The 22,709-nt window shown below is 43.9% G+C and overlaps 1 protein-coding gene across 2 annotated transcripts in view; it reads left to right on the top strand.

The window, feature by feature from the left end:
* The first annotated feature begins 4,708 nt into the window (after nucleotides 1-4,708).
* LOC137562919 (uncharacterized) overlaps nucleotides 4,709-22,709 on the top strand; it is a 34,319-nt gene continuing 16,318 nt past the window's right edge. Inside the window, exons 1-6 of one of the 2 annotated variants that reach the window (XM_068274735.1) lie at nucleotides 4,709-4,763; nucleotides 4,867-5,084; nucleotides 8,511-8,655; nucleotides 10,673-10,810; nucleotides 12,479-14,231; nucleotides 18,587-18,759. In XM_068274735.1, coding sequence (XP_068130836.1) covers nucleotides 12,873-14,231; nucleotides 18,587-18,759 — 1,532 coding nt within the window. In that variant the 5' untranslated portion in view covers nucleotides 4,709-4,763; nucleotides 4,867-5,084; nucleotides 8,511-8,655; nucleotides 10,673-10,810; nucleotides 12,479-12,872. Of the gene's footprint in view, nucleotides 4,764-4,866; nucleotides 5,093-8,510; nucleotides 8,656-10,672; nucleotides 10,811-12,478; nucleotides 14,232-18,586; nucleotides 18,760-22,709 lie in introns of both variants that reach the window. The other variant, XM_068274736.1, reaches the window with a different exon arrangement.

The following is a 22,709-nucleotide window of genomic DNA, read 5'->3' as shown; positions in this document are numbered from 1 at the left end:
CCGGCGCTACCATAGTGGCAAAGGGAGCAATTGCCCCAGGGCCCTAAAGCCTATTGGGGCCCCCCAAGGTGTCTCCCCACTGACTTAACTCTGTTCCCCTGCCACATCTTTGAAAGAGAGTCTCATCTGTCCCGGTGGTCACCATAGAGGAGCATTCCCATTGGAACAGGTGAGTTGCTACTACTGTCAAAGACATTGCAGGGGCCCTGGGGAGAACAGTTAAGTTATGGGGGGGGGGGGGTGAGTGAGGAAGGGTGCGCAGATGGCTTAGGGATCCTGTGGGGAAATATGGCTGCAACAAAGGGTCTCTAATGCTGCTCTAAAGTCGGGTTAAGGGGGGGGGGTCTCTGTCAGGGGCCCCCCTGGGTTAATTTTGCCCTAGGGCCCCATTGTTACTAGAACCAGCCCTGAGTGTAGGCCTCTTTTGGATCCACAGGCTTTGGATCCAAAAGTACCCCCTGGGGCACTTTTTTTCCATTTCAGGTTTATTTCAAGCTCTCGTACTACATTGAAGTATTATATTGGCTATTTATTGGCCAACCAAAATTGAATGTGTGGTTCTGGTTTAATAATCCATTTTAACTTGATAAACTTGATTTTTTTTTTGGGGGGGGGGGGGGGGGGTGAAAGTTTTTCCCTAAAGTTCAGCACTCCCTCCTTCGATGTGATCATGTGCAACCATTTGATCAACTTATTTCATAAAATATTGACCATGGATTGGATGAAAAATGAATTGATTGCAATACCACATACAACTCTTGAGTATATTCTGTGGTGTGGGCATGCTCCAAAACTTTATTGAATGGAATACAATTTAGTGTTGGACGCAATGGGTTGGTTGCTAGAAGCAAAGCTATGCGTTTTTGTCCTTGATGTCGCATTCACAGTGCCACAGTGTGGAGCTGCGTTATAAAGTCGCGTTGAAAAAAGTTGTGTTGTGGTAACTCACTGCTTGCAGTGTGTTACCTCTTAACGCAGACACGTCCGTTGCGACTTTAAAGTCGTATTAAAACGCAACGTCCCACTGTGAATGTGACCTTAATATTGGATAATCTTACATAGTTACATAGTTATTTTGGTTGAAAAAAGACATACGTCCATCGAGTTCAACCAGTACAAAGTACAACTCCAGCCTGCTCCCTCACATATCCCTGTTGATCCAGAGGAAGGCGAAAAAACCCTTACAAGGCATGGTCCAATTATCCCCAAAAGGGAAAAATTCCTTCCCGACTCCAGATGGCAATCAGATAAAATCCCTGGATCAACATCATTAGGCATTACCTAGTAATTGTAGCCATGGATGTCTTTCAATGCAAGGAAAGCATCTAACCCCCCTTTAAATGCAGGTATAGAGTTTGCCATAACGACTTCCTGTGGCAATGCATTCCACATCTTAATCACTCTTACTGTAAAGAACCCTTTCCTGAATAAATGGCTAAAACGTTTTTCCTCCATGCGCAGATCATGTCCTCTAGTCCTTTGAGAAGGCCTAGGTACAAAAAGCCAAGCTATTATATTGCCCTCTGATGTATTTATACATGTTAATTAGATCTCCTCTAAGGCGTCTTTTCTCTAGACTAAATAAACCCAGTTTATCTAACCTTTCTTGGTAAGCGAGACCTTCCATCCCACGTATCAATTTTGTTGCTCGTCTCTGCACCTGCTCTAAAACTGCAATATCTTTTTTGTAATGTGGTGCCCAGAACTGAATTCCATATTCCAGATGTGGCCTTACTAGAGCGTTAAACAGGGGCAATATTATGCTAGCGTCTCGAGTTTTTATTTCCCTTTTAATGCATCCCAAAATTTTGTTAGCTTTAGCTGCAGCGGCTTGGCATTGAGTACGATTATTTAACTTGTTGTCGATGAGTACTCCTAAGTCCTTCTCCAAGTTTGATGTCCCCAACTGTATCCCATTTATTTTGTATGGTGCTAGCCCATTGGTACGACCAAAATGCATGACTTTACATTTTTCAACATTGAATTTCATCTGCCATTTATGTGCCCATATAGCCATCCTATCCAGATCCTGTTGCAATATGACACTATCTTCCTGAGAGTTGATGATTCTGCACAATTTTGTATCATCTGCAAAAATAGCAACATTGCTCACTACTGCATCTACCAGGTCATTAATAAATAAATTGAAGAGCACTGGACCCAGTACAGACCCCTGTGGGACCCCACTGCTAACAGTCTCCCATTTTGAGTACGATCCATTGACCACAACTCTTTGTTTTCTGTCCATTAGCCAGTTCCCTATCCATGCACACAGACTCTTCCCCAGTCCTTGCATCATCAACTTTTGCACCAGACTTTTGTGGGGAACAGTGTCGAAGGCCTTTGCGAAGTCCAAGTATATCACATCTACAGCATTCCCAATATCCATATTAGCATTCACTACCTCATAAAAGCTGAGCATGTTAGTCAAACAGAACCTGTCTTTAGTAAACCCATGTTGATGCTGAGAAACAAGATTATTTTCTACTATGAAGTCATGTATAGTATCTCTTAGTAACCCCTCAAATAGTTTGCATACAACTGATGTTAAGCTTACAGGTCTATAATTTCCTGGATCTGATTTTTTGCCCTTCTTAAATAATGGGAAAACGTGGGCTGTACGCCAATCCACTGGGACTCTGCCAGTTGAAAGAGAGTCACAAAAGATAAGATAAGGGGTTTATCTATAACTGAACTTAATTCCCTTAGGACCCGAGGATGCATGCCATCCGGGCCAGGTGCCTTGTCTATTTTTAATCTATTTAGTCTTGCCTTCACTTCTTCCTGCGTTAAGTATTTAATATTACAGTTAGAAGATTGAGACTCTTCTGCCTCTGTAATTTGCAACAGTGCTGTTTCCTTTGTGAAGACAGAAGCAAAGAAAGCATTTAATAACTCTGCCTTACCTTGGTCATCCACCATTGAGTTCCCACCCTCATCCTTTAGGAGTCCTATACAGTCAACCTTTCTTTTTTTAGAGTTGATGTACTTGTAAAACTTTTTTGGGTTAGATTTGATATCCCTAGTGATTTGATTTTCAGCTTCGATTTTTGCCAGCCTAATTTCTTTTTTACAATTTTTATTGCACTCCTTATAATTGCTTAGTGCAGCCTCGGTCCCCTCCTGTTTTAGGACCTTATAGGCATTCTTTTTCCTCTTCATTTTATCCCTAACCTTTCTATTCATCCATAGAGGCCTTTGTTTATTCCTAGACATTTTGTTTCCATATGGGATATACATACTACAATATCGATTGAGAATAAGTTTAAAAGCTTGCCATTTCCCTTCAGTGTCCTCCCCTTGTAGTACATTATCCCAGTTCACCAAACTTAGTGCCTGCCTAATTTGATTGAACTTTGCTTTTCTAAAATTCATAGTTTTAGTGGTCCTGCTGCCCCGTGGCCTATCAGTCACCAGATCAAACGTTATCATGTGGTGATCACTATTTCCCAAATGTTCTTGAACCTGCATATTTGATACATTATCTGGTCTATTAGAAATGATCAGATCCAGTAACGCATTCCCTCTAGTTGGTTCCGTTACCATTTGAGTCAAGTAATTGTTCTGTAGTGCTGCCAGAAATCTGCTGCTTTTACCAGAATAGGTAGCCTCAATACCCCCCAGTCAATGTCTGGAAAGTTGAAGTCGCCCATAACTATATGACCTCATTTTTGCTTGCAGCTTTTTCAATCTGCTGTAGTAATCGCAGTTCTGCAGCTTCATTAATATGAGGTGGTCTGTAGCATACCCCAATAAGCAATTGGCAACTTTTATTTCCACCATGAATATTTACCCAAACAGACTCCACATCTTCGCAATCTTCCTCCATCTCATCGTTGAGGACAGCTGTAAAAGAATTCTTAACAAAGAGACAAACCCCTCCACCTTTTTTCCCTGTTCTATCCCTCCTAAACACATTGTATCCTTTTAAATTAGCTATCCAGTCATGGCTTTCATCCATCCATGTCTCGGTTATTCCCACAATGTCATAGTGTCAATGTCATAGCCTTTGTCATTCAATGTCATAGCCTTTGTCATTCAAATCTGATGGTTACACCTTAAATAAATGCACTTCAAATAAAATTATTTGTGAATGAGTGAGTTAGGGTTAGGCATCAGAGGGGGATGGTTAGGGTTAGGCTCGGTAGAGGGAGGGCTCTGTGAGAGAATAGAATATAGGGTTCTGTAAGGTTAACTAATGGAGGGATGGTGGTAGTTGGGGAGTATGGAGCCTAGAAATTTGTAAGGGCGGTCAGCCCTGAACTGTTGCTCCATATATTTTTAATCAAATCTATATGCAATGTGTGGTAGTAATAAATCCCTCTCTGATCAGATTTCGTTCAGAAAGTGATCTATCTGTTATCTGATGGGCGGTCATCTGCCAGTACTGTATATGGCCACTTTATGGCAATTTTATATTTAAAGAGAACTGAAAATAAAAAGTCAACATAAACACATTTACCTCCTGTGTAGTCTACTACTCAATTTCTTTCCCCTCTCCTGCATCCTCTTTGTCCACTATGATCAATGGATTTCTCCGTCCTCCATTTTAAAAATGGCCAGGAGACTGTTAAACTGTAAGATCACCCACTTGAGCCATAGGGAAACATGGACATTACCTTGCACATTCAGTTGTTCCTGACAACTGCTGATACATAACTGACAGCAACTGAAATGTTTCAGTTCTGACTAAATATTGTCAGAACTGGAAGGGATCACTGTAAGAAGAAAATGGTGAGCTTCTGAGAGGAACTGGCAGGGAAGTTAGTATGTAATATTCATTTGCAGCGACCTCATGTCATGTGTTTATTTTAAATAATTTGCCTCACTTCAGGTTCTTATTTTAAATCATTTTCCTCGCTTCAGGTTGCCTTTAATTCTTCTCCATCCTTCTGTGAACGTTGATGCGGTGGCTACTAGTAAATATACACAGGAGGAGCCTGCTAGAGGGCGCTGTGGTGAAGGGAGGCGGTGGGAAGAGCGGGTGATCGAGGAGGACGGTCTGTCCGGCTGCTACAGGAGGAGAGAGTCGTGTGAGGAGTCCCGTACAGCGCCATACAGAAGTCTGCAGTGACTGAGAAGGGGTGGGCATGTAATACGTCCTGTCTAGGCAGACCACATATATCCTATACATACATGGGGGCAGGAGCTGCTGTGACTCTGAGAAACACGCAGCTGTAGGCTCAGGTTATTCAGTCTGTTCCAGGGCACTGTGGGAGTTGTAGTTCCTCACGGCTGAAGAGGACCTGTCTCCAGGGCAGAGTAATTACTACACTTTGGAAGACGAGACAAAAGCATTGCTTCCTCTGCTATGGCAGAGTTCAGTGCAGGACAGGAGAGAAGCTGTGCTTAGCCAGCTGCAGCTTGAACATATGCTGGTGCTAGTGGTGTTTCAGATGCCGATTACTGCTACACATTTAAGAAAGGGCGAATTCCCTTTTCATTACTATTTTAGGGCTTGTTCACACTGCAGGCGGTTTGTTTTTTTTGCATACGGGCGATTTTTTTCAAATCGCCCACCAAACGCTTGTGCAATGAATGTCTATGAACAGATTCATAGATTCATATCAGCGTGGGTCGTGCACTGTCCGTTCAGTATAGCGGTGCATGCACCGTTTTTGAGGAAAGTATAGGAGAGACGAAAAACGCTCACAAAATCGCTTTATGTAGCATTTGCGTTCTGTTTTTAAGAACAAATACATTGTATTTATTTTTTTCTGGGTCAAAGAGTTCACTTCCTGACTTGTATCAGGGAGTGAATTAAAAATCCCCTTGGAAAAAAAACACTTAGAAAACCGCTAAGCACAAAAACGATTTGCCCACCTAAGCGCCAGGAATCGGAAAAAAGATGCCTCAAAAACAGCCCAACGTAGACGGACACGCGATGTGAACAAGGCCTTAGTATGTCCTAAAAAAAAAAGTATAACTGCCCACTTTATGGTACAATTTCCCGAACGATTGTCAGATCTTATTAAGATTTTTCAGGCACACCAACAGAGGAGATGAGCAATTTGGTGAGGCTAAAAGAATCGTTTGGTACGATTATTTGGCGTCGATCGCCATCATTAATGGTACCCAATCTGATCAATCAGGAGATTGTACTGTTAATGGGCACCTTTACAATCAGCACATTATTATTTTAGGACACTCCATTTTCTATTCCCCCTAGTTTGTTTTTGTTAGAACCAGATATGAACTTGATGGACCTAATCTAGTTAATTGGACCTAGTGGGAAAACTCGCTAGCTTCACTCCCTGCAATATGACTTAGCGAACGCACAAATCGGGTTGTAACAACTAATACCCTCTAGACCAACTCCAACGTGACTGTTTTTACTTATGGTAACTGGCATTAGGGGGGTGTTACTGAAACTTTGCACAGTGCTTATTAGGTTCAGGAGCTAATATATATCAGGTTATTAACAAATATGTCAAGTGCAGTACAACTAGGCAGTTTCTCTTTATACTGAGTGAAAATCACCCCAGGCTGAACAAGAGCTTTGCACAGAGCTAAAATGTAGGGTCCAGTCACACCTGAAAGAGTGCGTGGGTGATTTTACTGCGATTAGCGTGGTAAAATCACTACACTCTTGCGCTTTAGAGCAATTGCGATCAGCGCTTTTATAAGCACTGTATCACCATAGCTCCAGAATCACGAAAAAATGCTGCAGGCAACGTGTGATTGCCGTAAATTGGATCGGTGGTAGTGAGATCATTGCCATAGGGTAACAATTGTGCTAGTGCTTTAAAAAGCGCTTCAGCGATTAGCGGGAATCGCCCTGGTGGCCCTCAGACAGCCAAGAATTGATACCTTGGTAATTAAATGAAGTTTGCATCTTAACAGCCCTGTAGAAAGTTTCAGGTCATCCCCTGCTAATTCCACTTCTTGTAGAGAAAAGTAAACCCTTTATATGCCATGTCTAGTCGACATATATAGTGTGTATTCGGTCCTATTTCAAAACACCCTTGTGTTGCCAGTACAAGTCATTTTATTGGCTAGATCAGTAATTTTGTTCCAGTTAAGTAAATAGTTTAAAGAAAACCTGTAACGAAAAAAGTTCCCCTGGGGGGTACTCGCCTCGGGTGGGGGAAGCCTCCGGATCCTATCGAGGCTACCCCCATCCTCATGTGTCCCACGGCGGTCTTGCTGTGCCCCTCTGAATAGCGGGGATGTAAATATTTACCTTCCCGGCTCCAGTGCAGGCGCAGTATCGGCTCTTTGCTCAAAGATAGGCAGAAATAGCCAATCGCTGGTCCGAGTGCTGTAAAGATTTGGGTACTTACGTTTTATCCCGTCGATCGGTGTAGATTCGAAAATTCTGCAGGCAAATTTGGGCGCAGGGTGATGACAGCTCACTCTGCTCTAGCTAAACTCCAGTTGTGTTGGGGAAAAAAAACTTCCCCACTACCTAGAAATCTCTCAGCCCCTGTAATTCGGGCTCTGGCTATTGCCAGTGGCCACAATTCTGTTTATTCCCCTGGCAAGCTGAGAGTCTTAACTTTTCTTTGCACCAGGTCCCAAGTCTGTGCGGTGCTCCCTTACCAAGGTTTTGAAGGGATGGTGTCCCCCACTCTTTGCTGCAGAGAGCACAATTAGTGGAATTGAGGCTCCAGCCAGTAAGACGCGTAGAGAGAGCAGTTAAAATACAGTAATTGAAAGTATGGAGGAGCTGTGGAACCCAGTCTTTAAAGTCAATGGGAACTGTAAAAAACAAACAGCCAGATACTAACCTAAGGAGGGGGAAAGCTCTGACTCTATAGAGCCTTCCCGCTCCTCTCTCGGATCCATTGTTCCAGCGCTGGCTCCCCCGGTAGCATTATTCAACCATATTGGTCAGATACCGCTTTCCAGCCTGAGTGCTCCCAAAGACACGTGGCTCTGTACTGCGCGAGCACGGTCTCTCGTGCGCTCATGCAGGCGCAGTATGGAGCCGTCTGTCTTCCAAAGTCCCCCGTGGCGGGGGATTCAAACGGGGGAGCTGCCGTTTAAACGAGGTGACTGTGAGAGGAGCGGAAAGGCTCTATAGGACCCAGAGCCTTCCCTTTCTTTAGGTATCTGGCTTATTTTTTTTTGTTTTGTTTACAGTTCCCATTGACTTTAAGCACAGCAGAGGCCACAAACCGCTTAAAGGACAACTAAAGTAAGAGGTATATGGAGACTGCCAAATTTATTTCCTTTTATACAATACAAGTTGCCTGGTTGCCATTCTGGTCTATTAGGATGCAGTAGTATCCGAATAATGCCAGAAACAAGCATGAAGCTAATCTTTCAGATCTGATAATAGGGTCAGGGTCTATAGCTAAAATTATTAGAGGCAGTATCAGCAGGACTGCCAGCCTCCATATCTCTATCGCTTCAGTTGCCCTTTAAGAAGTTGGCCTTCACCACTGTGAGTATTGTGGTTAAGACTGGTGGTCAGTTGAGTTCCGGATAACTGGATTCAGTTGTATGTTGTTAACTTTCTGGAGTTTTGTGTTTGAGAGATAACACGTTGTTTCCTGTGTCCCCAGCTTTCTCACTTTGTGGCTTACAGATAAATGTAATCCTGGATCCTCCGAATATAGATGGAGTGCAGCTCTCTTCAGTGGAACATGATTTCTACCTGCTTGTGTCGGCAGAACTCAGCCACTTTTTACAGCAGGGAACACATAATGCGTAAGTGTGTTACGTTCATGTATTTGGTGGTGATCACGCCGATGCTGGGGGTGTAAGGTCTTCAATTGATCACATGACTTTAGGTAACCTTTCTGATCGCTCCCACAATGTTTTTTTCATTTTATTAACATTTATTTTATTTTTCTTTTAATAAATAAACATCCCTCCCTCCCACAGCCAGCCAACCCGTGGCTGGCTGCCATCAAGGGGGACAACCGTGTCACATGGATTCCACAGTACAGCGCTGCCGTGGATTGCAGCACCGTACACAGTAAACGGTTTCGCCATCTAACAGTCTCCTAGCGGCGATTTCTGCTGGGAGGCTGATGACGGAGCAGAGCTCTGTCATTCAAGCGGAAATGCGCGCGATCTCCTGCAAAACACGGCCACAGGACCTTTCGGCGTTAGGCGGTCCTGGGCTGCCGCCACGCCCATCGGCATGACTCGGTCCCCTAGTGGGTAGGATATTTTACAGCACATGTACAGATCCTGTCCGTCAGTAACAAGCAAGAGATGTACTCTCTGTTTAGTTAGGCTGTGCTTGCAGCTGATACTGTATCTCTCCTCCATGCTGTGAGGACAAAGCCCGTTCTTGTAATACAGGCTCAGTTAGCACAAGTACTGTTATGTCCTTTGGAAGGTTTGGGGTAAGTAAACGGGCAGATTCCTGTTTATCTACCTGGGTGTGCATGTGTTGCCTCTCAGCTCTCTTCTCATTTGGGTTGATTGGACAATGGGGGAGAGGAAGGCATGATTTGACAAACAATTCCAGAAGACTATTCCAGAAGTCCATCAATAGAAATCTAGGACAACTGTGGCCAGAGTCCGATGCTGATTAGCAGCAATTTTCAAATGTTGTTTGTCTGAAGCTGGGGAAGCATAAAAGGAGTATGGTGAAAAATGTTAAAACGCAGTACATATAAAATGTATACGTCGCTGATGCAGTAGGTAGTGGAAATCTGCAAGATTTCTCAGGTTTTGGACTATTCCATCTCCTCATGGGGGATTCTCAGGCATTTCTTTATACACAAAGGCACTTATTGAACAGCAGTTGCTCAGTCCAACTGCCAAAATGGTATGCAAGTGCGTAGGAAGGCCGGCTTCTATCTTTGTATAGGCAAATGCTTTTGTAAAGCATAAAGGTAATACTGAGAATTTCCCATGAGGAGATGGACTAGTCCAAGATCTGTCAGCTATTTACTGCCTACTGTAAGTGACAGCAACATTGGAAAAAAAAGTAATTTATGGTGCGTTTTACAAAGGAACAAATGTACATTATATATGTGTCTAGTTTACATTTTATTACTTTTTGCAATCGTGGTGGACTCACCAGGCAAAATACTAAAAAAAAAAAGTTAAATACCTGCATGAAATTTGAATGCACGGAGGACGTCATCCGCGCCGTTCCGCTGGGTCCCCGCTGCTCAATGTCCCCCCAGGCCAGCTCCCGACCCCACAGCCCGGGTCGGGCTCTCCTGCCTCCACTAAAATGGCCGCAGCTGCGCAGTCCACATAGACGCGAGTGCGGCTGCACAGCTCTAGGGCCTACCCCCTGATCCACGCTACAGGAGATGGCCCAGATTGTGCAAGGATTTGAATGTCAGTAAGCCAATCTTAACAAAAATTCTCCATTTTATCAGTAGCCAGTGGAGTGAACACAGGGTTGGTGTTATGTGGTAATGGCGCGGTTGACTCGTTAACAGCCAACCCCCAAAAGAAGAGATTTTGTTGATCTGTAAAGGCCGACACACAAGCTAGAATGTTTTCTGGACTGTCTTTGCTGAGAATCTTGTACAGCCCCCCCACCCCCTGATGCCCCTGCCTGTGGGTGACCGCCTGTTGTGCACCACACAATGGTTTTTGGCCTAAAGCGGCCAGTTGGGGCGGGTAATTTTGTGTGCGTGTACACAAACCTTTGTTTCCTCTCTGGATACACCTGCGGGGTTGGTTTTATTTAAAAGAAAAAAAAAATTATGTACGGTAATGAATTGTATTTTGTTTGCTTGTTGCTCTGCAGAGTCCTGCTGTTCCCTCCTGTGTCCAGCCGCCTGCGCTTCCTGATTCACCATGTCACAGAGGCTTATGATGGATTGAGCAGCTTTTCAGTGGGTGAAGGTTGGCAGCGCCGCACTGTAATATGCCACACAGGAGTCAGGTGAGACACACAATTGCTTTAGAAGGCCTACACATGTCTAATTTTGATTGGCTAAATTTACCAACTTCCATGTAGTATGATGAGAGCTTACCTACACAATCTGTTCATAGAATTAAAAATCTGATGGTCCCCTTATTCCCTGTAAAATAGGCCGATCACTGAACTAAAATTGAATGTGTGTACGCATCCTTACTGAAGTTGGAGAACATGAGCAGTAATGATCTTCCGAGTAGCTACTTGGAATATAAACTGTAATTATAGCAGCTGTGACCGGGGAAGACGTGGGGGTTAACTTGCCCATAAGTCTTTGGGATCCTATGTGTCTCTTTCGACCTTACGCGAAGCATTGGCCGCGTCCCATGACTCACTACCACGCTTCCTCCTTCCTTCCTACTTAGAAGACCAACGCTAAACATGAGTGATCCCGCTAACTTGGATTAGAAAAAAAAATTGAGTGAGCAAGTGGGGAAATCAATCAAATTTTGCTGATTTTCAATCTTTTAAAGTGTAACTTAGCTAATGCAGCCTGATTGGCTGAAGCTTCTTTCCCTCCTGGTTTCCCCTCCCACACTTCTGTTCCTGTCTGGCCAATATTTCTCATTCTGAGACAATGCACTTCCTATGGCAGAGCTGGGTGGGAGTGTCTGAAGACTGTGTGAGGACAGGCAATGCATACACAATCGGACAGAGGAGCTCCTGGCCAGGAAGCTGACACTCTACCCTGTCGGTCATCTCAGCCTGTTATTCCCAGCATGTTGTCGGTATAAGATTTACTGGACCTCCAAGCCGGGTTTCAGCAAGGAAGCAGAGCTATGCACCCGAACCCAGCTGATAATTTCATAATGAGAAACTTTAGTGGGAGACCTGCAGGAAGTTTGTAAGTTTTGAATCTAAGATCCAGAAGAGGTAATTTACAACGAAGCAGGTTGTATCGATGCGCTGCTCTGTTATAGCAGCAATGCTGTGATGCGCACCCCGCATAGTGGTAATTCGCTAATTACATCTCCCTCTGAGTTGCGACAACTCTGAGGGGGATTAATATTTAACGCCCGACCTGGGAGTTTAGCGGCAGCAGTGAGAGCCGCACCAAACTGAGCGGCGCCCAGGCAATGTACTTAATTTACAAGAGGTGAAGCTTACCGATAGACAAGAGTATATGAAAGCTTCTGAAACTGCTGATGTGTGGAGTTATCAGGCTGAAATTAGAATTTTTTAGCTTTTTTAAGGAATCGTGGAATTTTCAGTGGAAATATTTATAAAAATATTTATATTTTCTCCTACTTTTGAATACAGGTAGTCACCAGTTAATGAACGAGATAGGGACTGTAGGTTTGTTCTTAACCTGAATCTGTCCATAATTCAAAACATTGTGCCATCTCTGTCCCTTGTACCTCCTTTATGCCCCCCCTGTGCCTCTGGTGTCCCCTCTGTTCCACTGTGCGTTCAGTGTCTCCTCCTGTGCCACCTATGCCCTCTCCCCCACTGTCCCCTTTGTCCCCATATGCCCTCAAATCAAAATGCACAGTTTCAAGCTATTCACATCGGCGGTTTGAAAGTAGGGTGTCCATAACTCGTGGATTACCTGTATATGCATATGTTTAATTGAGAGAGGTTTTCCCATTTTATATTACAAATCAAAATAATACTTTTATATGGTTATACTTGTAGACTACCAACAACAGGTGAAGAGCCCAGAGCCAAAGATAAAGATCGTAATCGGTTTTGGAGCAACGCTTCATGCAATAAGAAATATGACCGAGGAAAAGGAAGACAAAACTGGAGGCAGTATAAGGACACAAGACCAGACAGAACAGGCTATGCAGCCAAAGGAAGACCTTGGAAAAAAGAGGATCTGGGAAGAAGGGACAGAGCAGAAGTTGAAACTGAGGAGCCGGAAGTAAGACAGAGACACAGGTATACGTATCGCAAAGGAGATCTAGTGCAAGTCACAAAAATAGAAGATGACCTGAATGAACAGGAAAGTACAAAATTAAAGGATGAGAAGAATGATGGGGTACAGTTACCGACAGACACACCTGTATTGAAAACGGCAGAGGAGCCTATGGATGTCCAAGACAAAGGACCACAGAGCCATGACGTTCCAAAAAGGATGCTAGATAACGATGTACCAGAAATGAAAGAAAGGGGCCATAACATTCCAGATGCCATGGAGAAAAATGTGCACATTATAGGAAAGAAAGACCAAAGAGAAGGAATTGGCACAGAAGACCATCAAGATGCAAAGAGCAGCTCAGCTGACCAAGAGGTTCCCGTGGAGGAATCAGAACTGATTTGCGGGGCCCTGGGGAGTACACAGGACCAAGCAGAAGCTTTGAAAATCTCCAGAGATCTGAGTGAACTGCCAAAGAGTTCTGTGAATTTGGAGAGACTAAACCAGATGACCAACGCCACTGAAGAGATACAGGAGGAAACGCCGGCTCAAGAGGGAGCAAAGATGATCTTGGAGGACCTGAAGAATGTAGATGAAACGTCAGGGAGCCACACAGTATTAGAAAAGGAAGTAGAGAACGAGGAGGAGTTGGTGAGGAGAACCCAACATCAGGAAGAGACATCAGTGGGTCCCGCAGAAGCAGTGCCCAAATCACAGGAATTTAATGCAGGAGAAATTACAGCAGAGGGTCCAAACTATGAAGAGATGTCAGCAGAGCAACAGGAAGGAACACATATCAAAGTTCAAGATGACAGAAAATTAGAGAACAAAGATGACAGTCAGCTGAATACTGAGACCATTATTACAGCAGTTACTGAGACACCATGTAATGATATATTGGAAAAAAATAGAGGTAATGATGATAGTATAGTAGAAAGCACTGACACCGGTGAGGGACTATTACAAGTCAATATACGAATGAAGAGCAATGAAGGAGCAATATGTAGTCCATCAATGAAGGAAGGCCATACAGAAGATAAAAATCAAGAAAGAGCATTTCAAAGATGTAAAGAGGATACAGAGATAGGAATTTCCAGTTCAGAAGCCAGGAAGCCATCCATATCGTCTGTTTTAAGGGAAAGTGTGTGCAGTGTGGTAGAAGGAACAGAAGATGTGGTGGTCCCAGAAGCAAAGGCATCTAACTTGGAGAAGATACCAAAACTGAATACAAATATCGGTGGAGACGACCACAATTCTGCCTCAAACGCACCAGAAAATATTGAAGTCTCCATCTCTAAACTAGATGATGGCTACAACATTGTGAAAGATGAAGTTACCCTAGAGAAATCCAGTAAAGGTTGTACAGAGCTTTTCATGTCTGAAACTCAGTCCTTACCTGATGAAGTGGCTAAAGAACTACTAGATGTACCACAATGTGCAAAAGCAAGCAGTGGCTGTAGGCAAGGACTGAAAGAGTCAGCAGGCATTGAGGAAGATCAGCAGAAGACACTTGAGCAGATCATAACTGAGGTGAGTGGCGAGAAGTTGAATATTAAAAGTACTCGAGATGTTTCAATACGGATGGATGGGCAGGGTCGCGGGGATAAATACATACCTCTCCTGATTAGGGATGATCAATGAAATCCAAATATTTCTGAGTTCGTGAATAATTATGCAATTTTTTAATGCAAATATATGCTGCTTGATTTGATTGGTTCATTTTCAAGCTTCATATATTTGCATAAAAATGTACGTAAATTTGCATGAACTCGGAAATATTTACATCTCGTTGATCATCCCTAGTCCTGATGTCTTTGGGGCATAGGAAAATCTTTGGAATCCTCTGCCTGCATGGGGGCGGGCCATGGCCACACGGGTAGGCGTGGCAAGGGCACGGCAGCCAGTTTAAAGAAACTCGCCAGGGCCCAACTATGAGGGAAGGCGGAGTGAAGTCGTTCACTTGCCTAGAGAGATGACCCCCGGACAGGTAAGTATTTAGCCTGCGACACTCCCCGATGCTACATCATTTTTTCCTGAGCATGTCATGACAGGCTCTGTCATTTATACCTCAAGTACTCTTTAAATGCTACATAGCCCCCCATTTGGTTTGCAAGAAAAAAACTAAAAATTCTAAAATTGCTTTATTTATTGTGCCACAAGCAATGACTTAGAAGGAACCCGATGTGAGAGACCTATGGAGGCTCCCATATTTATTTCCTTTTCAACAATACCAGTTGCCTGGCAGCTCTGCTGGTCTTTCTCGTCAGTAGTGTCTGAATCACACACCTGAAACAAGCATGCAGCTAATCTTGTCAGATACATCTGATCTGCATGCTTGTTCAGGGTCTTATTGCCTGGCTGCCCCGTTGTTCAGCTGTTAATATTTTTAGCCATAGACTCTGAACTAGCAGGCATATCAGATGTTTCTGACAAGATTAACTGCATGCTTGTCATAGATGTGTGCTTGAGACACTACTGAAGGCAACTGGTATTGTTTGAATGAAAATAATAAACATGGCAGCCTCCACATCGCTCTCACTTCATTTGTCCTTTAGGTCCCTTTTCCACTTACTGGGTGGTATCGCATCATGGTGTTCTCCCCGCCGCAGCTTGTCGCATGCACAGTATGGCCACACTTGTGCTTGAAGAGAATCGTGTCCCTGATCAGATTGCTGACAAGCCCTTGTCGGTAATCTTTGGAGGGTCTGCGCTTGGCGACCGAGGACCAGAGGACAGCGAGGGAAGACTCATTAGGATTCAGAAGCTTCCCTCTTCTTGGGAAAGTATGAGATTTTGCACCTGAGCTTTAGCACACTTTTAAAGGGTATCTAAAGCAACAAGTATATGGAGGCCGCCATATTTATTTCCTGTTAAACAATACCAGTTGCCTGGCAGACCTGCTGATCTGTTTAGCTGCAGTAGCGTCTTATTCACACCAACAACAAAAAGTAACATTTGTAAAGCACTTTTCTCCCGTAGGACTCAAAGCGCGTCAGCATGGCTCAGACCAATAATTAATTGATTGATTGGTAAGTCGTGGTACAGAGGAAGAATTCTATAAGTCCGGAAATGCCAGGCTAAACAGGTGGCTTTTCAGTCTAGATTGGAATTGCTCAAGGGATGGGGCTGTCTTTACTGGATGTGGTAGGGAATTCCAAAGGGTAGGGACAGCATGACAGAAAGCTCTGGCTCCAAAGGTTTTGAGGTGCACTCTGGGAGTGACCAAGTTTATAGAGCCTGTTGATCTGAGGTTGTGAGGGGTGTAGTGCAGCTTCAGCAAGTCCTTCATGTATCCAGGGCCCAAGTTGTGCAGTGATTTGAATGTCAGCAGTCCAATCTTGAAGAGTATTCCCCATTCTATTGGTAGCCAGTGCAGTGAGCGAAGGATTAGTGTAATGTAACAGTGGTGAGGCTGGTTTGTTAGCAATCTAGCAGCAGCATTCTGCACTAATTGCAAGCGGAGCAGGTCCTTTTTGGGGAGGCCAGCATAAAGGGCATTGCAGTAGTCAAGCTGTGATGTGATGAAGGCGTGAACTAGGGTTGGAAGATCCTCTGGGAGAATCAGATGTTTAATTTTTGCAATGTTCCTCAGATGAAAGTAGGAAGACACCAGAAATAAGCATGCAGCTAATCTTGTCAGATTTGACAAATTTATTAAACACCTGATCTGCTGCATGCTTGTTCAGGAGCTATGGCTAAAGTATTAGAGGCAAAGGTTCAGCAGGATAGTCAGGCAACTGGTATTGCTTAAAAGGAAATGCATATGGCAGCCTCCATGTACCAGTATACCTCTGACTTCAGGTTCCCTTTAAAGAGTGACTGTCAGGCTGCAAAAGCTAATTTAAACCTCTATTCTCCTGTGTTAAACAGTTTAGAAGGAAGCCAAAAAGGCAATACTGCAGTTAAAAATTTCTCTTACTTTAGATGTTTGCTGACAGCAAGGCTCCGTATTCCCAGGCTCCTAAGGAGGACGCAAGCCGAATAACAGATACTGCAAAGCATTCTGGGGCCCTCCCCTGGCTGCTAGTGAGGCTCAAGTTTCAACAGCATGTAACAGTCTAGCTCACAGCACTAATAAATCTCGGGCAAAGTACACTGCAGGAGTCAGCTATTGTTCCTAGCCACATGGCTAATTAATATTCACTGCACAGTAGTGTTATTCATTGCCAGCGTTTGTGAGAGTGGAATCATTAGGAAGCAGGCAGGACCGACACATTTGGCTTCATAGGAGACAGACAAACATGGAACCTGCCATTAGCTGTCAGGAGCATCATTCTCTGCAAATACTATATAAAAATTATGTGAAGTACAAACGTGGACAGTGAAATGCATATGTAATGTAAGTACAGCCAATCTTTAGCTACTGATATATGTTTATTTTCTCTGAGACCTTATACCTAACAGCTCCTCTTTAAATGTAATTATACATTAGAGTGTTGTACCGTGTTAGCCATAAGTAAAAGCAAGAAGTTTTGAAGTTGGATGATACCATTTATTGGCTAACTTTTAGAAGGAAAGGAGTAAGCTCTCGGTTATGAAGCCTTCATCATACTGATATGCGTTGGCTATTTGTACCATGATTCTGATTCCTTGTTAATTGTTGCCACCTAGTGGAGGCAGTGAGGTAATTCAGGCTGAGTTTGTAGTATACCATGTAAATACAGTATAGGAACTCTTATAAAGATCAGCCTGAAAAAAAATTTTTTTTTTTTTTTTTTTTTTTCTTTGTTTTTTTTTTCTGGTTTTCCAGCTCTAGAAGTCACATTTTATAAAAGAGGGAGCAGTTTTTCTTCCTAGTGATCTGGCCCTGATTATTCAGAAATGTGGCAAAGTATTTACCCTATGTTAGTGGTCAGAATCTCCTATTGACTTTATTAGAAATGGCTCACTATGGCCTAGTGCACACCAAAAACCGCTAGCAGATCCGCAAAATGCTAGCAGATTTTAAAACGCTTTCTCTTCTTTTTCTGTAGCGTTTCAGCTAGCATTTTGCGGTTTTGTGAATCGGTTTTGGTATAGTAGATTTCATGTATTGTTACAGTAAAGCTGTTACTGAACAGCTACTGTAACAAAAAACGCCTGGCAAACCGCTCTGAAGTGCCGTTTTTCAGAGCGGTTTGCGGTTTTCCTATACTTAACATTGAAACGCCCGGGAGTATGCGTTTCTGCAAAACGCCTCCCGCTCTGGTGTGCACCAGCCCATTGTAATACATTACCCTAGCGGATCCGCACCCGCAAGCAGATCGCAAACCGCAGCGGAAACGCTCCAGTGTGCACTAGGCCTATTAGTTCTCCAGTCATGTTAGTTCTTGCTGTGACCAAATGTGGCAGTGGCCAATATGACTCCATTTTCAAAAGCACTGGACACTCTGAAAAAAGCTGCTGTTTTGACGTTGTTTGCATTTTGTATAAATGTGGCAATAAGAAAAATGCAATTACAGCAAGGTCCCCAGTACATGTGCTTGCTGGGTTTTTTTAGCAAACGGACGAAAAAGCACAAACCCTCCCCCAGTGTACAGCACCATCTTCTAACCTTCTTGTAGCTCCTAGAGGCTTTCTGGAATCCTCCATGTACGGCTCCCAGCATGTCAGCTGACCCATGTCTGGTCATATGACACACTGGGAGCTGTGCACGGACTCCAGAAAGCCACTAGGAGCTACAGAAAGGTTAGAAGACGGCGCTGGGCACTGAGTATTTTTTTGCCATAACTCCCCCCCCCCCCCCCCCCTCAGATAATGGGGTTTTTGCTGTATTAATTAATGCTATAGGTATTTTCTGTTGCTTAGCCTGTTTGCCCCTGTTTTGTATACAGTGCAGATTGTTGCACGTTTTATGTGGTGGTGGTTGTTGTTTGCTCCGGGTAACATTCTCTTCTTCCTCTCAGATCAGCGCTCATGTCAGTGTGAAGGATGTGCACATCCAGCCTCTTCTGGGAGATTTCTCACACTTTGCTGAAATCCAAGTGGAACATGGGAGATTCGGCCACATTATTGAGGTGTATGGCTTCTCCTCTAAACTAAGTACTGAGGAACTAATGGAACCATTCCTGGAATTCAGGTATTCAAAATGAATGAAACTGAAAAGCCCTCCTGCTGAAAAGCAACGCTCATTGAAATTTGCCTTTTTAAAACGGAACGTTTGTGCGGTAATTTAGCTTTAAGTAAACACTGGTTTCCCATGATGCATCACTCCTGAATATGCATAAATACATTTTGTTGTACTACTCCAAGCCCGTCCCATAAAGACGTATAAATCCCTGCCATGCACTAATGAGGAGCAGAAAATCTGAAACAGGCTGTCTGCAATGTTGGGTTGATGTGGCTCTGTAAATGTATAAGCTATAGGCTTGCTGTACACTAGTGAATCTGGGTTTTAGCCTGACTTCAGGGGCATAAAGAGATGATTTGCATATTGAGGAGGGATGCAACATGACTGAAAATGTTAAGAGCTAATGAGGAATGTTTTGTAATACAAATTTCATAGTGAAAATCTGAGACCATAAATCTGTTCTACGGAGGTTCTCCTGACTGGAAAGACACTGCAGAACATTGGTGATTTGCAGATCTAGCTTGTATTTAAAGTGAAACTAAAGCAACATTAACCCTCCTGGCGGTTTGCAAAAAAATCGCCAGGGGGCAGCAAATCTTTTTTTTTTAAATTTTTTTTTTTTTTTCATGTAGCGAGACAAAGTCTCGCTACATGATAGCCGCTGCTCAGCGGCATCCCCCCAGCCCCTCCGATCGCCGCCGGCGATCGGAGATCCGGAGATCCCGTTCAAAGAACGGGATCTCCCGGAGGGCTTCCCCCGTCGCCATGGCGACGGGGCGGGATGACGTCATCGACGTCGTGACGTCAAAGGGGATTCCGATCCACCCCATAGAGCTGCCTGGCACTGATTGGCCAGGCAGCGCACGGGGTCTGGGGGGGGGGGGGGGGCGGCGGCGGATCGGCGGGTAGCGGCGGCGATCGGGCACTGCACGCAGCTAGCAAAGTGCTAGCTGCGTGCAGCAAAAAAAAAATTATGCAAATCGGCCCAGCGGGGCCTGAGCGGTGCCTTCCGGCGGCATAGCCCGAACTCAGTTCGGGCTTACCGCCAGGAAGGTTAAAAAAAAAAAAAAAAAAAAAAGGCAGGTACTTGCCTACAGAAAGGGAAGGTGCTGGATGCTGTAGAACCTTCCTGTTCTTCTATGGTCACCCCACTCCAGTACGGTCACTGGTTGAATATGCCTTTGGGGTTCTTTAGAAGCACTCGCATCTTTGGGCGGCTCCGTACTGCACATGTGCAAAGACAACTGTATGCAGCCTTTATCTGGTTCATGCTGTGACTGTTACAAAGTTTTGGCACCCTCTCTGGACCATATTGTGAAGTTAGTAATGTTTTTGCCACACAGCAGACAAATTTAAAACATTTCAGAGCAGGTTTGCAGGATAAATTATAGTGTACCTAAAGGTGCCTATTAACGGTATGGTTTTTACGAACAATTTTGATTTAGTAAATTGGAATTAATGGATTGCAAATTATTGTATAGCCAAAAATCGTCCAATTTTTAATTGATAAAATCGGACACAATCATTAAAATAAGCCTGGGAAATCAATAAACTGACCCTTTTACGATCGACTATATGATCATTTGTATATCTATTTTGAGCAACTGCTGGCTTTTATGTATGATTTAAGCAGAGTTATCTGATCAAAATTATTGTTCATACTAATTGTTCAGTTAATGAGGACCTTAAAGTACAACTGAAGTGAGAAGGATATGGAGGCTGCCATATTTTATTTCCTTTTAAACAATACCAGTTGCCTGGCAGCCCTGCTGGTCTATTTGGCTGCAGTAGTGTCTGAATAACACCAGAAACAAGCTAATCTTGTCAGATCTGACAATAATGTTAAACACCTGATCTGCTGCATGCTTGTTCTGGGTTTATGCCTAAAAGTATTAGAGGCAGAGAAGCAACAGGACAGCCAGGCAACTGGTATTGCTTAAAAGGAAATAAATATGGCAGCCTCCATATCCCTTTGGACCAGAACTCTTGCACAGGACAGAAGGAAAACCTAGAGAAATGCACCCTGTATGTATTTAGAGAGTTTAGCCTGTTTAATGCCCCCTCATGTGTGTAATCACAAGCTGTAATTTGATCTCCCCTCTGTGTCACATGACTGCCACGGCAGATAAGACAAATAAGCTCATTTGAAAACACTGGAGGTTAACAATATTTCCTAATTTCCACTGTGCCCCCCCCCCCCCCCCCCCCCCCCGGTGCACTAAATATTGCCTACTCATGGCCGCTGCCGACTCAAGGCTCTGGCCTCCGCCAAGGAACGCACCCCATGTGGTTGCCGGAGTAACGCAGGTTCGTGTGTGACATCACACGTGCCCACATGTACGCCAGCTACCACGTGGGGCGTGTGTATTGACTGAGCCAGCTGCGCCCATGCACAGGTAATGTATAATGCACTGGGGGGCACATTGGACTTTATGGGGGACAGCAGCTGGCTGGCGAGGTGGTGGATGCGACGTCAAGGCAGATTCTGGATTGATTTCAGCATGAAATTGATCGGGAATGGGCCTGCGATAGATTGCTCTCTAATCAGATTCCATCAGAGAGAGATTTGTCTCTTTGTGGATTCTGCCCATCATCGCTAGATGTATGGCTACCTTAAGGGCCCGTTTCCACTGTCACGGATCTGCATGCAGATTCGCATAACCAATACAAGTGGATGGGCCTGTTTCCACTTGTCAGAAATCCTGTGCGATTTTGTGTGCAAGAAAAATCTGCACGGCAGAGCCATCAGAATTTCGCATACAATGTATTTAATAGGAAATTTGCATACGTTTTCGCTATACGAATTTTCCATGCGCATTCGCGTACGTTTTTCGCATAAAATCAATGTAAAAGCACACCGGCACTGACATGGTCAAATTTGCATAAATACTAACATATGCAAAAACGTACGCGAATTAGCGGTAAAATTTGTGTTAAAAGTAGCATCCGCATGTGAATTCGTTTTCGCGGTTTCCGCTACAAATTTGCACTGCACAAGTGGAAACGGGCCCTAAGTGTGTTGTACCAGTCCTGCAGCTGTGTTCACTTAATTCACCTAAATCTGATAAGTTATTTGATATTTATTTGTAAATTCTGTCAAGCTGAATTCTCTTCAAGGGTCAGTCCGCTTCTTCTCTTGTGGCAACATCTATTTGTTATAACGCCAAACTTGGTATCTCATACCTTCTGCATGATTCATAATGTAAAAAAAGTTTATTACAAACAGAAGGAATGAGATTTACTTGTAATGGCCAAGTCAGGCAGGCAGACGTGGAACTTAAAAGCTCAGAAATGTGAGTTCCAAAGTCCACAAGGGATATAAAATGATACTAAGGCTCACTTTGGGCTGTTTGTATTCCGAGAAATCCGGTGTTCTGATTTGATCCAGCTGCCAAGAGATTTGCCTTCTGTCTGTTGTTCACATAAAAGTTCACACTCGTTATCCGTTGTTGTGTTACTATGTAGTTTATAGTGAAGTGACATCCACCCTTTGACCGTGAAGAGCATCAGAAGACCAGAGTAAATGGCAGGCTATCACATGAACCTTCCAATCAGGCAGAATGAACATTTTAATACCTTTTTTCAGTGCTGCATATATAATGATCACCTGTGCAGCCTAAGTTGAACATAAATGGTGCAAACATTCCAAGGGCTGTTGGGTATTTACTGTCAGAATAGGAGATGATTTTATATGTGTGTAGTGCTCCCAGCACCTACCCACCTAAAACCTGCCTGGCATCTGAGAAAATGTCTCAGATAACCAACCAGTGAGCCTGGCTATCTGTGGCTGTCATTCTCGACACAATTGCTTCTAGGGTTGCCATATAGCTCTTTATCCTTCCAGTCGTAAGAGTGAATCTGCAGCCTGATTGGACAGTCGTGACATGCTTGCAAGCTGACTGCCATCCAGTGCATGCAGACATCTCAAGTGACTTTTGTTGGTCACTGACTTTGAGGGG

The sequence above is a fragment of the Hyperolius riggenbachi genome, chromosome 3 (assembly GCF_040937935.1).
Source record: "Hyperolius riggenbachi isolate aHypRig1 chromosome 3, aHypRig1.pri, whole genome shotgun sequence".
In the NCBI taxonomy this organism is placed as follows: domain Eukaryota; kingdom Metazoa; phylum Chordata; class Amphibia; order Anura; family Hyperoliidae; genus Hyperolius; species Hyperolius riggenbachi.
This window is presented reverse-complemented; position numbering and strand designations above follow the sequence as displayed.